Below are 18076 nucleotides of genomic sequence, written 5' to 3'. Positions count from 1 at the left end.
TTCTAACGAATTCTAAAAAGGTCCAACGAGGCTCCACTCATTACCTGTATTAATGGCACCTCTTTTAACTCATTATCGGTATAAAAGACACCTGTCCACAAGCTCAGTCAGTCACACTCCAAACTCCACTCTGGCCAAGCCCAAAGAGCTGTCGAAGGACACCAGAGACAAAATTGTAGACCTGCACCAGGCTGGGAAGACTAAATCTGCAATAGGTAAAACGCTTGGTGTAAAGAAATCGACTGTAAGAACAATTATTAGAAAATGGAAAACATACAAGACCACTGATAATCTTCCTCGATCTGGGGCTCCATGCAAGATCTCACCCCGTGGCGTCAAAATGATAACAAGAACGGTGAGCAAAAATCCCAGAACCACACGGGGGGACCTAGTGAATGACCTACAGAGAGCTGGGACCACAGTAACAAAGGCTACTATCAGTAACACAATGTACCGCCAGGGACTCAAATCCGGCACTGCCATACGTGTCCCCCTCCTGAAGACAGTACACGTCCAGGCCATCTGCGGTTCACTAGAGAATTTTTGGATGATCCAGAAGAGGACTGGAAGAATTTGTTATGGTCAGATGAAACTAAAATAGAAGTTTTTGGTAGAAACACAGGTTCTCGTGTTTGGAGGAGAAAGAATACTGAATTGCATCCGAAGAACACGATACCCACTGTGAAGCATGGGGGTGGAAACATCATGCTTTGGGGCTGTTTTTCTGCAAAGGAACCAGGACGACTGATCTGTGTAAAGGAAAGAATAAATGGGGCCATGTATCGAGAGATTTTGAGTGAAAATCTCCTTCCATCAGCAAGGGCATTGAAGATGAGACGTGGCTGGGTCTTTCAGCATGACAATGATCCCAAACACAGAGCCAGGGCAACAAAGGAGTGGCTTCGTAAGAAGCATTTCAAGGTCCTGGAGTGGCGTAGCCAGTCTCCAGATCTCAACCCCATAGAATATCTGTGGAGGGAGTTGAAAGTCCGTGTTGCCCAACGACAGCCCCAAAACATCACTGCTCTAGAGGAGATCTGCATGGAGGAATGGGCCAAAATACCAGCAGCAGTGCGTGAAAAGCTTGTGAAGAGTTACAGAAAATGTTTGGCCTCCGTTATTGCCAACTAAGGGTACATGACAAAGAATTGAGATGAACTTTTGGTATTGACCAAATACTTATTTTCTACCATGATTTGCAAATAAATTCTTTAAAAATCAAACAATGTGAATTTCAGTTTTTTTTCCACATTCTGTCTCTCATGGTTGAGGTTTACCCATGTGGACAATTACAGGCCTCTCTAATATTTTGAAGTGGGAGAACTTGCACAATTAGTGGTTGACTAAATACTTATTTGCCCCATTGAATATATACACACATAGACACACACACACACACTGTATGGCTCTTGTGGAATCACATTTAAAATGTGTACGGTGTTTTGGCTCTCCCGGTCAACAAGGTTCCCGACCCCTAATTTAGACGGTTCATTCTGTGCGCTGGTGTTTGTGTTTTCATCAAAATGTTCACAATGCGCACATGTATAAAATAATCGAATACCAAACCACCAGGAACAGACTAAACTCAAGATAATCTTACTACCAACTGAAATCACATCATATGAACTGTATACAACCAAGTCTACTTACACAGTAACATGTATTTTTCGTTTGTTTGGTTTTTTTTTTCCTGTATACAGTGTTCTTCATTTTCTTTGCCTCCAAACACTTTCTAGCTAGACTCAAATTTTAGAAGTCCTAATCGGAGATTCTTACAGTTGCTTCAAAGTTAAATGTGTCTCAATGTCTATGCCTTGTCTATAGAGGAACATTTGCTTTCCATTACTTTTCTGTGGAGGTTTGAGTTCTGGCTATGCCTGTTTCTACTGCGTACTGAAGAAAATGTTGTCTCACACCCAGGAATTTTACATTTATGAAGCATTTTCAAATGAACAGTCTTATAGTGAGCTCTGAATACCCCTTTGTTACTGTAGACCTTTTGGCAAATGTGGCAGGTAATAGGAGATCCAAATCGAAGTACTTTATGTGCTTCTCCAACACTATTCAAGAGCTCGCCTTCCCTATGTAAGAATGTACCTCCCATAGTCTTCCCAATAAAGCTACCATCACTGTCCTTCATATGGAACACCTTCAAATTCTCATCAGGTCTAGCTCCTTCCTCAATGTCAACATCATTTTCCCAGCAATATCGACCATTCTTGCTGCAGTGAGTTGGAATAGAAGAACTGCTCGGATTCAGTACTTTGCTATCGTCACTCCCCCCTTTTAAAAATCGCACATCTGCTTTATTAAACGTTTCAGTCATTTCTAAGGGTGCAGGAAATTTGCTAATTGGGTATACCAAACCCATGTTATTGTGTCCTCCAAATGTCACATTTTTCTGACATGTGGGGTCTTGGTAACCAAGATCTTGGTTCTGGCAGTCATCCATGGGAACACATTCTCTCTCTTTGCAGCACGTTGAATAAGCGTAGAGGAAGTTTTTCTGGTTTTCATGGTCTTTGGTCTTCAGCTTGTGATAAAGGTAGAAATTTGCACTGTGCCTGCAGGAAAAAATATCAGCATTTCAATTCAACAGGATTATTCACGCAGTGAGCATTTTAACATTATTTTACTGGTCACTACAATCTTGGGATGTGACAACGTGACAAAGTGCTTTTCCTCTGGGTTTCTAATGATTAATCAAGCAGTTTCAATCCTTGAAGGGGGATCACCTCTTTTTGGAGGGGTGGCTGGTGATGTTATTTAAAAAAAAAAAAAAAAAAAAAAACATATCTATATATATTACATATATGTGTGTGTGTGTGTGTGGGTGTGTGTGTGTGTGCGTGTGGGTGTGTGTGTGTGTATATCATTCAACTGTGTGCCTATGAAAGAAGTTTGTAGGTTCGCGAGCATTTTCTGATGTTTAATGCCTGATTGCCAGCGTGAGACCTCTTGTTTTTCATTATTCTTGCCTTAGTTGCTATTTTATTTTAAATGGTTATTGAGTTGTTTAGTTGCAGTCATATTTTTGGAATCAAAGCACCGTATACCGGAACGGCTTTCCGGCCCCAAATCCTACACCGTAATGGCATTCCGTACCGTTCCGGCCCACTTTCCCCCCTGCTGATAATGATCCTGATTATTTGATTCAGGTGTTTTGGAGAAGGGAGATGTGGAAAATAGACTAGTTAGGTGCCCTCGAAGACTGGAGTTGGTGACCCCTGCTCCAGATCTATTTCCGCTATTAATGTATTTCATTTACATTTGTTTCTTAAATTTTCAAACTAATTTCATGAAGATATTTTGCACTGTAGTTTTAACATGCTACAACATAGCACTCCTGTGGGGTTAAAACGTCTATGGTACAGCATTTATGCCTTATTTGTATCTCAAACTGAAAGAGGTTTGATGCACTCATGTTTTTCACTGACCAGTTAAAACTGTTGTTTGCATATTACTTGTTTTGGACTAATGCCCTCGTGTTCTTCACTCATTAGTTAATACTGTACTTTAACTCATACTAGGATGAAAAGGTGTTTGCATGCAATTTATTATGGGCAGACAATTTGTTAAATGTAATGACCAAATGGGCAATAAAAAAAAAACAATTGACAATCAAGTGCTTCTCTTTTGTGTGCAATGACTTTGGGGTAAAACAAACCTGATCTACAATAGTAATAATTAAGTTAAGATATTTAATTTTTTTTTTTAATTAAAAAAAAAAAAAAAAGGTAAAATATACAATACACTACACTTCCATCATTAATAAATAATACTCAGTTTTAATAGTTATTAAGTGATATACTGTGATAAGTTTCAAAAGGTTAAGTAAACCTTAAATTATTTAAGTATATTATTGTTGATGCATTTAGGTAATATTTACTAACTTATTTTACACAAATCAAACTGAGTGTAAATTGTTACCTCAATTTTTTGGAGTAAATTATGCAGGATGTTTTTTATTAATACTGTTGGTGCTGTCTTTTAGCGGCTTTGGATACCCTCCCTCCCCCCATCAAGTTTGTTTTTGGAAACTTGCCTTCTTTTCCACCTCGTCTAATAAAATACTGTCAAACAAAATTTGGAATATTTTTCATCTCATTCAATAAATATGGATCATTTGTCCCTTTATGTTGTTGTTCCTTTTGTTTTCATTCTCTAGTTTGTTTCTGATATGTTTCCAGTCTCCCCTGTTTTGCAAGTGTGGCAAATGAGGTCCCCCCTTCCTCTCATCACTGCTTTGAGGGCATGCTATAGAATTTCTGGGTCCTCTTCATTGTCCTTTACCTGCTTATTGCTACATCTTTGTCCTTTCAATTGTCCAACTTAATCTTTAAATTTTTAAATACCTTGATTACAGGTGCTGACAGTGAATTTGATCATCATTAACTCATTCACTCACAGCCATTTTCACCCGAGCAAGGCCCTTCGCTCCCGACTTTTTTCCTGGATTTTGACTGATTTTGCAAGGCCCACAGAAAATTATGTTCTATTGCAATATAAACACCAAAAGAAAAATTAGACTCTCTTCTTTCAGCAGAAAAAAGTAAGTTCAAATCTTTTTCCATTCTTTAGAAATCAGCATTAGAAAATAGCTTAGTTTGAGCAATTTTCTGATGAAAAGACGGAGAAAATGAGCTTTTTGTAAACACATACATTTCAAACATAACTTTGACTTTAACACAGCTATTTTTTTGTTTTCTTTATATCCCAAACATCTGACTAACACTTTCCTTTTACAAAATAACATTAACAACCAGACAAATAGAGCTTTTGATAGCAAAGTAGCAATTTATTCACACATAACTGAGATGACGCTTGGTGGCCGCGACAGCAGGTTAAACTATTCCCTCATTGCCGCCTGTCTCGTAAAGATGGATTTTTTTTGTCTTTCTTTTTTAGTGACCACTGCCTCGTTGCCTGGGGAACTTGTGTTCCTGGGGGGGAACTGGTTTGGCTGTGCGCGTTTCCGTGCGGGACACTGGAGGGTGTAGGGAAAGCGAGCGGCGAGCCTGCGGCGCGGGCTCTGCTCAAGGCTCTGCTCGGCGAGCAGCACGGTCACAACGACCCTGTACTGGTTGAATGGGGTTGGAGGGTCTTACCAAATGTGCTACTGCCCTCCAGAGGCCAGTTTTATTGCTTTAAAATGGGTTTTGAGCTTTGTGCATTCTATTTACGATACATGGGAACCTATAAATGCAGATTTTGAAAAAAAAAAAACCACACAAAAGACGTATAAATATGTTTTTGGGACACTGAAGCAATTAAAAATAGAACGTATATATACGTTTTTGGGAGCAAATGAGTTAAAAATTCTGTAAAAGCATAAAAATAGTGAAACTATTCATGCATTGCACACAGAATGATATATTTAAAATTGTTGGGTCTAGCGCATTGCATCTTCCTCTTCACAATTATGGAGGACCAGGCGTGCAAAAAAACTAAATAAATTAAAAAACATTTTTTAAAAAAACTATCAAATGCGTCATTAGAATGCTTCTATTTCAATATTAATTTATTTCCATTTTCATTTAATGTCTATTCATTTCAATTTGTATTTATATAATTTTTCATGTATTTATTTTAATTTATATTCAATATTTATTCATTTAGTTATTTTTTTTATTTCATTATTTTAACATTTATTTCCGATTTTATTTATTTGTTTTATTTTATTTTTTTATTTATTCTAATATATTTATATATTTCTACATTTTCTTATTCATTCAGTCAGTTACTAACATTTATTTATTTCACTTTTTATTTATTTCATTCCTGCACTCTTGTTCCCATTGTAAGCCATCACTCTTGTTTTGTAAGCCACGTGCTCACGGTCTGAATGTCCTGTGTCAACGTGTTCTGCTAAGTCTAACATGTCCGTTATTAAATGCCGAGAGAACTCATGCAGAACCTTGGGAATCACTGCCATGCTGCCATGTTGGGAAGGAAGGAACAATAGCTTGACTAGATCAACTCAGGCTACGTCTATACAAGTATTTATAATGGCCTTAAACGTGTAATTAGTTGGATTATACTGCATGTCGGCTACACTAGTATGCCTATTATCCGGATTAGTGGTTACACGGATAATGTAGGCAGGTAATATTACCTGCCGCCTAATATGGTACAGCAATCACATACGAAGGAAGTGACGTCATGCTGCGCAACGTAAACAATGGAGGCAGACAATCACAACGTGGCATTCCCGCTCCTCTTTTCTTTTTCACACATTTTTCTTGAACCTTCAAACTACATCGCAATAATATGCTTCAATTCAGTGCCCATTTGTGGTCCTTGCATTGCGGATGACACAAAGATGAGCGATTTTATTTCCAGAGCTCGTCTCCTGCGTTGTTTCCTATCAGCCAGCTGCGGGGCTGGCCCCTCCCAACTCAATGCCGACCGAACATGAGTATATGAACATGCGTAGAGGAAAATTAAACCCCGAAAAGAGGCACGCAATGATTTTTGTAATGACATTTCTGACAGTCAAAACTGTCGCCACTTGTAGGATTGCCACTGTTATGCACAAGCACTCCTGGTTGCAGCTTCCAGGATATATACTCAGCGCCATACCATATGTTTCTATTTGTTAATTTCCAAGTGGTGAGAGTAACACCCAACTGTCATATACTAAATTCACTTAATCCAGTGGTACGTCATATCCTTCGGATATTAGTCCAGTTTACGAGATTCTTTAACTACAAAGTATTCTCTCTCTTGAGTCCGATTGCCTCACACCACCTTTTCATTCCCTCTTCCTCTGATTATAACTTTCAGATATGACATGATAAGGGTATCAAATCCTTTGCAAATGTTTGAAGATGGACATTTTGTGTCATTTACTCAACTGACTGAGAAATATAACCTGCCCAAAACTCACTTTTTTTCTTTATCTGCAAGTCAGGCATTATGTGCGCTCGAATGTGCCCAATTTGTCCTTAGTACCCAGTACCAATCCAATCGACCGCTATCTTTCCTTTGATCCACTTAATAAAGGTGCACTGTCGAAACTTTATAACTATATTTCACTGTGTCATTGGGCTCAGCGACTGATAGGTTAAGGGCAGCTTGGGAACAGGATTTGGGGCACCTCCCTGATAATCTGTGGGATTCCATATTGTCTTCAATACATAAATCATCAAACAGTGCTAGGCACTGCCTTCTTCATCTTAAAGTGGTGCACAGAGCTCACATGTAGAAAGCTAAGCTGTGCAGTTTTTACCCGAACATAACTTCCACCTGTGATAAATGCAAATTAGGGGACGCTACATTGATACATATGTACAATGGTACCTCTACATATGAAGTTAATTCATTACAAGACCTTGTTTGTGTCGAAATGGTCATATGTCGAGCACGATTGTCCCATAAGAATACATTGTAATTCCATTAATTTGTTCCACAGCCCAAAAACCTACACTAGATCGGTTAAAAATGCCAGGTTGTTTGCATGTTACGTGTTTTGGATCCCCCTGGTGGCGAGTTGCAATTTGTTGTTTTTCTGATCAGGCATATTTTGGCCACCTAAAGAAAGCCAAGACCTACGCTCTCATTGAAAGAAAATAAAAAGCCAACGCATTGATGAAGAGAAAGTTTTGGCTGATTAATTCGGAACGGGCATCATTATTGTTCGAACAGGAATATCTGCAGTGGTATCCATTCTTCTAGTCACACCAGCTCAGTGTTTTTTTTTTTTTTTTTTTTTTCAAAATCCTTAATAAATAATGCTGTTACGATTACAAAAAGCAATTACAAGAGCAAAACAAATACATTATGTATTTTGCGTATTGTACCTGAACGCACTGTGGGGCTGACGACAGTGTGAGAGAGTACAGTTGACTTTCTCTTTTCCCGTCCCGTTGTTGCTATCAGTTGGCGACGTGTGTTGTGTTGCACAAGTTCTGATATAAATTATTAAAAACCTGACGAAGCTGGTGATCTCTTTGGCGATGGAACCAGAATAATAATTGTCACCTTAACGTATAAAGAGTGGTGAACAGAGGTCTAAGGAGTATTGTCAAGCAGTTCATGGACGTGTACCCCACGCTCATATTTTTCTATCATTCCATCTTCATTTCAGTGGTATGCATCACCTTTTTTTCTTTTTTCAGCACCGGCTTGAACATTCTTGGAACCCATGTTGATTTCTCCCACATGAAAATCCGCCCTGTGTCAGTCTTGCCGGAAAACAACGAAATTGCGACGCTGTCATGAATCGTCATATTTTGAGCATTTTGTCAGATGTAGAAACACATGGTGTGTCAAATTTTACGTCTGATGTCGAAAAGGATATTAGCATTAATTATTTCCTTATTCTGTTTGATATTTTTGGTAAAGATAATGGTCACTTGTCATCTAAAGAACACTCTTTGGTCACTTGCCCTGCTCTTGGCCAGACGCACAATTTTACTAAGATCAAAGGGTACTGCCCTGCCCACGCTTGACCATTGGCTTTGGGATCTAATATCCTTTTTTTGATATTTTCACAATACTCAAACAAAGCCATGAGATATGCTTAGATGTGTGGAGACAGTCCATGAGACGCATGTATAAATATAATGATTCACCCCCTTTTTTTCCTTCTCTCTCTAAAGGTGAAGGTGTATACATATACAGTGGGGAGAACAAGTATTTGATAGACTGCCAATGGGAAAACCAACGGGTAGGACCCCCTTTTGCTTTCAGAACTGCCTCAATTCTTCGTGGCGTTGATTCAACAAGGTGCTGGAAGCATTCCTCAGAGAGTTTGGTCCATATTGACATGATGGCATCACAGAGTTGGTGCAGGTTTGTCGGCTGCACATCCATAATGCGAGTCTCCCGTTCCACCACATCCCAAAGATGCTCTATTGGATTGAGATCTGGTGACTGGAGGCCATTTGGGTACAGTGAACTCACTGTCATGTTCAAGAAACCAGTCTGAGATGATTCCAGCTTTATGACATGGCGCATTATCCTGCTGAAAGTAGCCATCAGAAGTTGGGTACATTGTGATCATAAAGGGATTTACATGGTCAGCAACAATACTCAGGTAGGCTGTGGCGTTCCAACGATGCTCAATTGGTACCAAGGGGCCCAAAGAGTGCCAAGAAAATATTCCCCACACCATTACACCACCACCACCAGCCTGAACCGTTGATACAAGGCAGGATGGATCCATGCTTTCATGTTGTTGACGCCAAATTCTGACCCTACCATCCGAGTGTCGCAGCAGAAATCGAGACTCATCAGACCAGGCAACGTTTTTCCAATCTTATATTGTCCAATTTCGATGAGCTTGTGCAAAATGTAGACTCAGTTTCCTGTTCTTAGCTGAAGCGAGTGGCACCTGGCGTGGTCTTCTGCTGCTGTAGCCTATCTGCCTCAAAGTTAGACATGCTGTGCGTTCAGAGATGCTCTTCTGCCTACCTTGGTTGTAACGGGTGGTTATTTGAGTCAGTAGCCACGTTTACATGCTGACTTTTATTCATACCGATTCAAATCATTCCGAATGGAAATTTAACATCAGCTGTTTACATGTCACCTTATCTATTCCGATCCAGCGTTTACATGTGTCTGCCTTTATTCCGAAAGGACGTTTGACAACTGCCGTCTGACATGCGCAGATTAATCAAAACAAAGCGTCACGTTGCAAAACATGGAGATCGATCGTCAGATCAGCTGCTGTTTTAACTTTTCGAGTGGAAACAAAACTTCAGAATGACACGCCGTTCATTTAAAAAGTTGTGTGGGTGCGCTGTGCGTGTGCTTGGAAGCCATGTTGCAAGTGACGTTACTTACGTCACCAAGTGACGTCACCACGTCAGTACGGAGCATGCACAGAAAGAACGCAACCAGACACCATTCCGCTTCCCTGTTTACATGATATAATTTTACTTCTAATCGGTTTGGGAAAAGGAATATTCCACCCCTGTGAATCGGAATGAAATTCCATTCGGTTTGGGCCTGTTCATTCCGAATGAGGTGTTTATATGGAACACATTTATTCGGTTTGAACAAATATTCCGATTGTAATTGGAATATTTGGCTCCATGTAAACGTGGCAATTGTTGCCTTTCTATCAGCTCGAACCAGTCTGGCCATTCTCCTCTGACCTCTGGCATCAACAAGGCATTTCCGCCCACAGAACTGCCGCTCACTGGATATTTTTTTCTTTTTCGCACCATTCTCTGTAAACCCTAGAGATGGTTGCGCGTGAAAATCCCAGTAGATCAGCAGTGTCTGAAATACTCAGACCAGCCCTTCTGGCACCAACAACCATGCCACGTTCAAAGTCACTCAAATCACCTTTCTTCCACATATTGATGCTCGGTTTGAACTGCAGGAGATTGTCTTAAACCATGTCTACATGCCTAATTGCACTGAGTTGCCGCCATGTGATTGGCTGAGTTGGATAGGTGTACCTAATAAAGTGGCCAGTGAGTTTTATTTGGACATAAATACAACAGCCTTGATTCTGTGTGATGCACTGCTAATTCCTCATCATTGCTATGTATGGTTTGCCTATATAATATAGCTATTCAGGAGAGTTTGGGTTGTGGGCGGGTGGGTTGTTGAGTGTTTCATTTATTCTTCTGTTTATTTTCATGATTATTTTGTTTGTAATTTTGCATTTGTCTATGTACGTAAAAAAAATTGGTTAAAAATATTTGAAAGTGCATTTGTAATGTTTAGTTCCAGCCAAATTGACCCCAACTAGAACACTTATGCAGGACACCTGTAGCACTCTGGCCATTCTGACCCCTGAATCCCACAGGGTCCGCTGCGCTACACTCAGCTCCGTTCCGAATGACGCAACAAATACGTTTGTATTGTTTTCAGTACGAGGTGGTCCACATGATCGCTCAGCTCCGAACCGGATCCGCCCGAGTTCGGCCCTCTCAAAACTAAAATAAAGTCTATTTTCTGGTCCGTCAACCTGCTGCCGGATCAAGCCCTGCTGTTTAGCACGCACCAAACAGGAAATAGAACGGCAGCAATATCTGGTCTTTCAAAGTAAATAATGTTTACAAAAGTATTATGCATTTAAATGTAACAATACTTTATTGAAATGTACACCAAACAAAATGTATACAGGTCATTTGCATGGGATGTACAGTGCCCTTGTGTAACTCCAAACACTATATATTAAAATGACTAAAGGGAAAGACATTATTCCTAAAACTTTTGTAGCGTCACTAGGAAATGCTGCATTGACCGTCAGCATGACTCTCCTATTGGTGCAGCAACGCGACGCTCGCATTGATGGGTTACTGACATCACGTTTGAGTGCGGGGAAAACAAACAGTAAAAAGTAAGCTACCAACTCTTGCAACTACACTGGTGGGATGTTGGATGGCAACCACGAGTGAGGAGAAACTGGGTGATCGTCCTTCACAGAGACCGGCTCGCCCCCTATCAATCTCCATAGATGGAAGCCAGGCTAGAGGAACAAGCTAAGGACCCTTGGATGCTTCCAACGCCGGCTGGAAGAGAGCGTTTTAACCCAGCGTCGCAGACTTCCTTTCCAATTGCGGTATGACATTCTGGAAGTTGCAGTTGCTGAGGACAACTAACCGGCTAGATGGGAGCTGTGTAGCGTCACTAGGAATAATGTCGGCAACGCAATTTGTCAGCGTTACTCTTCTATTGATTTCCGCTGCCAATTCTTGCAAGTGCTACACTATGTTTGTGTGTGTGCGTGCATGGATTTGTGGGGGGTGGGGTGCTTTAGTGTGTGTTGAAGTGAATTATTAGCCTTTGTGCATTTTTGGCACATATATGTGCGTGTTTTTTTTCCCTGAATATACTGTCACATTAATGTGGTGTCAGGACAGGACTACATTACCCAGCATGCATTGTGATTACACACTGAGTGTCGTCATGTCATGTTGACAGAAGGTGAGTCTGTACAGCGCGAGTGGCACGAATGAGAAAACGAAAGTGTTTATTATAATGTCAGCGTAATTACAACGCTTAGTCTTATTAAAATAATAAGATAGACAACACAAATAATAAACTTTGTGTTGATCTGATCACGTAGTCTCCTCTGTTTTGTGCATGCACGTCTAGAGTCTGCGGGTGTATGGAGCGCATGAGAGTCGTATGCAGTGGGCATTGGGCATCATAGGCGGTCTGCATCAGAGCTGAGCGCCGCGCACGCATAATGTATGTGCGGCGCACACAGGGGGTAAATAGACTGAAGAATAAGCCAACTGGAGGCCGACAGGGGCAAAAGAAAGGAATGACCTTGGTCAATAAAAAGCACAGATCAGGTGGACACAAGGAGAGAGAAAAAGCCAGTAGGAAGCCAAGGCGAGAGGAGAGGCAGTAATGGAAAGGTGACAGACAACTGTGTGGAGGCTCTGTCCGACGTGTCACAGCGAGACAACCACAGGGCAAGAAGCTCTGCCTGGGCTGTGAGTATTGGGAAAACAAGTGTGACACGCAGCGGAGCAAAATTATCGCATCGGTGGCGTCTGAGATTCTTGAACCCGCACTGGTGGTCGCTATTTTGTCGTCGCAGGCCTGCCTACAGTAGAGAGCGCCAACGGGAGCTGCAGCCACGAAGGACTTTGGAACCATATACCAACGACTTCCAGTGCCTCCTTTTAATGTTTTGTTCGTGATTTTTATGCTTTAACTTTTGTATTTGGAGCTTTTTAGCCTTTTAGCTTTTGTAATTGTAATAAACATTGTGACTTGTGAAAAGTCTCAATCATTTCCTTGGTCTCACGGTGTCGCTCTCCACCCGATTTCACCATTTTCCCCTGTGACGTATACAGTATATCTACATCTTGACACTTGTTCATGTTGAAGCTCGGTTGTTGTTGAAGCTTTTGAAAGCTTAAATTTAAAGAAATTCTGAATATCCATCTTGCCTTCTCAGCTGTAGTTTTACCTAAGCAAAGGACCGTCTCCAAGGTGCAAGTCACATGATCTGTTAAAAAAATTATTTGGACTATAAATAAGTCTGTATTCTTGACCCCTTTGTTGCAGGTTGCATCTTTGCCTTGGTTTTTCCGTTCGTCTGCCTCTCATCGCGGTTATCCCTCGTTTTTTTTTTCTTTTTTTTAATGATCCTGACCTACGGTCACAGACCCTTTTTGTGTCTCCCTTTTTGCGATTGCGTGTTTTTATTTTTTGTGTTTTCAATCAACCCTTTTACGTAGTGAAGGAAAAAGGTACCGTCATCGCACACACAATATAATTGTTTGCATTAGTCTAACACATACATATGGTACAGGTAGTAATCCCTATGTTATTGTTGTCTGCTAGCTTCCGCATTTTCGGACAGTAACAGATTGGTAGGTTTAATCTGAGGAGTTGTGACTGATTGCAGCTAACTGATTGATAAACAGTACACATACTATCAATGTGGAAAAAAATAACAAGCCCCTTATGGTGTTAGTGTTATTGCCGCTATTGCCGTTATTGTCGCACGCAGCGACAGTGCGCAGTCCACAGCTGTCACTGGAAGAACAATTGTTCTGCCATTCCTTCCAACACAGCGAGACATCTACACATACGCACATTGATTGAAAGCGGTGAGTACTTTTATTGTATTGGCTGAACGAGATTGTGTTGGTTTGTTCCACTCAAGTGGATCTATACAAACTCTGCTTTATAATGAACAGTATTATTATGATCAGTCTTATAGTGGTCTCTGAATACCCCTTTGTTACTGTATTATTTAATTAGAGCCTTAAATATGACATGGATGAAACAGTTCACTCAAGGTTTATGTTAGTGTGTGTTTTTCAGAAATGAAACACCCTTCACTGACAGCCACAATTTCTTCTGTGAGACCGCCATCTGCCATTCCCATGGGCTCACCACCTGTGGGAGGGGCCAAAGGGGTCGGGTGCGTAGAGAGTTGGGCGGCAGCCAAAGGCGGGGGCCTTGGCGGTCCAACCCCCAGCTGCAGAAGCTAACTCTTGGGACATGGAATGTCACCTCTCTGGCAGGGAAGGAGCCTGAGCTGGTGGGTGAGGCAGAGAAGTTCCGACTAGATATAGTCGGACTCTCCTCCACACACAGCTTGGGTTCTGGTACCAATCCTCTCGAGAGGGGTTGGACTCTCTTCCATTCTGGAGTTGCCCACGGTGAGAGGCGCCGAGCAGGTGTGGGCATACTTATTGCCCCCCGGCTTGGTGCCTGTACGTTGGGGTTTACCCCCGTGGACGAGAGGGTAGCCTCCCTCCGCCTTCGGGTGGGGGGACGGGTTCTGACTGTTGTTTGCGCTTATGCACCGAACAGCAGCTCAGAATACCCACCCTTTTTGGAGTCCTTGGAGGGTGTGCTGGAGAGCGCCCCCTCTGGGGACTCCCTCGTTCTACTGGGGGACTTCAACGCTCACGTGGGCAATGACAGTGAGACCTGGAGGGGCGTGATTGGGAGGAACGGCCCCCCCGATCAGAACCCGAGTGGTGTTCTGTTATTGGACTTCTGTGCTCGTCACGGTTTGTCCATAACGAACACCATGTTCAAACATAGGGGTGTCCACATGTGCACTTGGCACCAGGACACCCTAGGCCGCAGTTCAATGATCGACTTTGTAATCGTGTCATCGGACTTGCGGCCACATGTTTTGGACACTCGGGTGAAGAGAGGGGCGGAGCTGTCAACTGATCACCACCTGGTGGTGTGTTGGCTCCGATGGCGGGGGAAGTTGCTGGCCAGACCTGGCAGGCCCAAACGTATTGTGAGGGTCTGCTGGGAACGTCTGGCAGAATCCCCTGTCAGAAAGAGTTTCAACACCCACCTCCGGCAGAACTTCTCCCTTGTCCCGGGGGAGGTGAGGGACATTGAGTCCGAGTGGGCCATGTTCCGCACCTCCATTGTTGAGGCGGCCGATCGGAGATGTGGCCGTAAGGTGGTTGGTGCCTGTCGTGGCGGCAATCCCCGAACCCGCTGGTGGACACCAGCGGTAAGGGATGCCGTCAAGCTGAAGAAGGAGGCCTATCAGGCCTTGTTGGCCTGTGGGACTCCGGAGGCAGCTGACAGGTACCGGCTGGCCAAGCGGACTGCGGCTTTGGCGGTCGCCGAGGCAAAAACTCGGACATGGGAGGAGTTCGGCGAGGCCATGGAAAACGACTTCCGGACAGCTTCGAGGAAATTCTGGTCCACCATCCGGCGTCTGAGGAGAGGAAAGCAGTGCACCATTAACACTGTGTATAGTGAAGATGGTGTACTGCTGACCTCGACTCGGGACGTCGTGAGTAGGTGGGGAGAATACTTCGAAGCCCTCCTCAATTCCACCGACACGCCTTCCTTTGAGGGAGCAGAGTCTGGGGACTCTGAGGTGGGCTCTTCGATCTCTGGGGTTGAAGTCACTGAGGCGGTTGGTAAGCTCCTCGGTGACCACAGAACGAGCCGTAGAAGATCCAAGATGGCCGACCGCATGAAGTGCTGAGCTGTACTCCCTGCCAAAAATCTCCTAAGTATGCCATCATATCCAGTTTGATCACTGACCAGAACCAAAATAACCCGGATTTGCCTGTTGAGGAACTGATAGAGGATTTGAAGCCTAACGCATCTTCCACCATAAAAGCGTTATGCCTAGCAACAAATCCGAGGCTAAAGTCACCCGAGCTAAAATGAGCTCAGGCGAAATGGAATCTCTAGACATCGGCGAATCTATCGCAGCTATAAAGCTACAACTAAAGAAACTCGATTTACTCGAGCAACTCACAACAGATGTCAAAGAACTAAAGGAGTCTGTGGAGTTTAACAACTCGCTCATCGAGATGCTAAAGGCTGACAATGCGTCTCTTCGGGCCGAAGTGAACAATCTCAAACATTTGACAGCTGAACTCCAAAAAGATAAAATCAACATGGCAAATTCCATAATTGATTTGCAGTGCCGAAGCATGAGAGACAACATCATTATACACGGACTTGCAGAAACAAAAAATGAAACTCACCAAAAATCAGAAGAACTTCTTAAGACGTTCCTTGTCAACGAGCTGAAAATGAAGCCCGAGGACGCCGGGGCTATTCGCTTTTCCAGGGTGCACCGCCTTGGGAGGGCTAAAAGTGGCCAACAGCGGCCCCGTCCCATTGTGGCTAAAGCCGTTGACTCCAAAATGAAGTATGCCGTCATGTCGAGGGGTAGAGAGCTAAAGGGCACCAACTACTCCATCGGCGACCAGTTCCCGCCGGAGATCATGAACAGACGAAGGTTGCTACACCCGATCATGGCCGAGGCGAGGAAAGCCAAACAGAACGCTCGTCTGTCCATTGACAAGCTTTACATCGACGGCAAACTTTACACGAACCCCCGAATAACTAACTGGCTTAGTAAAGGAGACAAAAACATCATGCCTAACTTCCAAGAGGAACAGTCCGTCAAGATGTCACATGTGGCCGCCCCGCAAGTGTAAACACAGACGCATGGTGATGACGTCTTCAAATCGCGTCTCTGTCACCATGACAACTGAGGACCTTGGAAGACGGTTAATTTCCCACACTCTCTCTTCTCCTTCTCTCATCAGTCCTCATCTTCTCTCTCACTCTCTCTTCTATTTTATTTACTACTATTACTATTATTGGTTTTTTTTCTTTTTTTTCTCAATTTGGCTTAGGAATAGGCACAAATACTACTTAACTGAACAGAACAAGGCTCTCCTTGTTTGCTTGTCTGCTCTGTGGCAATATAGTTTGGTAATGTTCACAGAGGATTACTGTGAATCTGAGTGTATGACTGTATGTGTGTATGACGGCTGGGTCGTTTTCAGAATGGATGAGTATATGTATATTTACATTTTCATAAGGATGTGTGTTGATTACAGGATTTCAGTAAATTGCACCAGCTACTTTATTAATGGTATTTAATGAATTAGACAGCGAAGGAGAGGAGGTGACACAGTGTATTGACTATTATAGAAACATAAGTTGCAAACAGTATAAACCTGAGCAACTAAAAGCATTAACGAATAGGAATAATTGTTCATTCCTACATTTAAATATCAGAAGCCTGAACAAGCACTATGACAATCTAGTTACTCTTCTTACAAGTACAGGCTGCAACTTTGATGCAATAGGTTGTAGTGAAACTTGGTTGAATGATAGATCATACATTGACATCTTAAGTCTTAATGGTTATAAGTTGTTCACCAAGAACAGATGTGGCAGATCTGGTGGTGGTGTGTGCCTATATATCTCCTCTGCATACAATGTGAATGTCTGTGATGATATTGTCATAGCAGACAATCATAGTGACTCCCTTTTTGTTGAGATAAGTGGTAAAAACCGGAAGAACCTTATTATCGGCGTGATCTATCGTCCCCCAGACGCGGACCTAGAAATCTTTAGGACCAGAATGGAGGAAGCATTATTCTATATAAACAGCAAAAGCAAGAGCTGTATCATCCTTGGCAACTTCAATATTGACCTCTCTAGGGATGTTACTGCTCAGAATGAATTTATAAATGTACTGTATTATATTCTTCATCCTTCTTCCCTACAATTAATACCTATACCAGAGTCACTCAATCCACAAAGTCAATTATTGATAACATCATCACAAATATTCAAAACTCTACACTTATGTCTGGAGCCTTACTCTCTGACATTTCGGATCATTACCCCATTGTATTATTTGCTGACCTTCATATTAAATCATCACCCATACAACATGAAATAAAAATAAAAATATTAAATGAAGAAACTATGTATAATTTGAGTGAGGATTTGAAGGACAAGGCATGGAATAAAATATACAGTTGTAGTGATGCTAATACCGCATTTGAGACGCTTACTAAAGAAATAAGTGACTCGATTGAAAGGACAATTCCTGAAAAAACCATCAAATGCAGCACATTCAATCAAAATCCATGGATTACCAAGGGTATACTAAAATCGATTAAGCACAAAAATAAATTATACAAAAGATATATAAACACACCTAATTATAATAATAAAAATGAATATATTAATTATAGAAATAAACTTACACACATTATCAGGAAAAGAAAGAGTAACCATTATGTAGAATTGATAAACGCATCACAGGGTGACTGTAAGAAATGTTGGAGAGTACTACACAAGGTCCTAAGCAAAAAACAAAAAAACTCCTGTGTTCCCT

The 18076-nt window shown here is 42.0% G+C and overlaps 1 protein-coding gene across 1 annotated transcript in view; it reads right to left on the bottom strand.

Annotated features, from left to right (window-relative positions):
• Positions 1-1803: 1803 nt before the first annotated feature.
• LOC130912634 (zinc finger protein basonuclin-1-like) overlaps positions 1804-18076 on the bottom strand; it is a 55186-nt gene continuing 38913 nt past the window's right edge. The window contains exon 5 of the mRNA XM_057830756.1: positions 1804-2564. Coding sequence (XP_057686739.1) covers positions 1808-2564 — 757 coding nt within the window. The 3' untranslated portion in view covers positions 1804-1807. The remainder of the gene's footprint in view (positions 2565-18076) is intronic.

The sequence above is a fragment of the Corythoichthys intestinalis genome, chromosome 1 (genome assembly GCF_030265065.1).
Source record: "Corythoichthys intestinalis isolate RoL2023-P3 chromosome 1, ASM3026506v1, whole genome shotgun sequence".
NCBI lineage: Eukaryota > Metazoa > Chordata > Actinopteri > Syngnathiformes > Syngnathidae > Corythoichthys > Corythoichthys intestinalis.
This window is presented reverse-complemented; position numbering and strand designations above follow the sequence as displayed.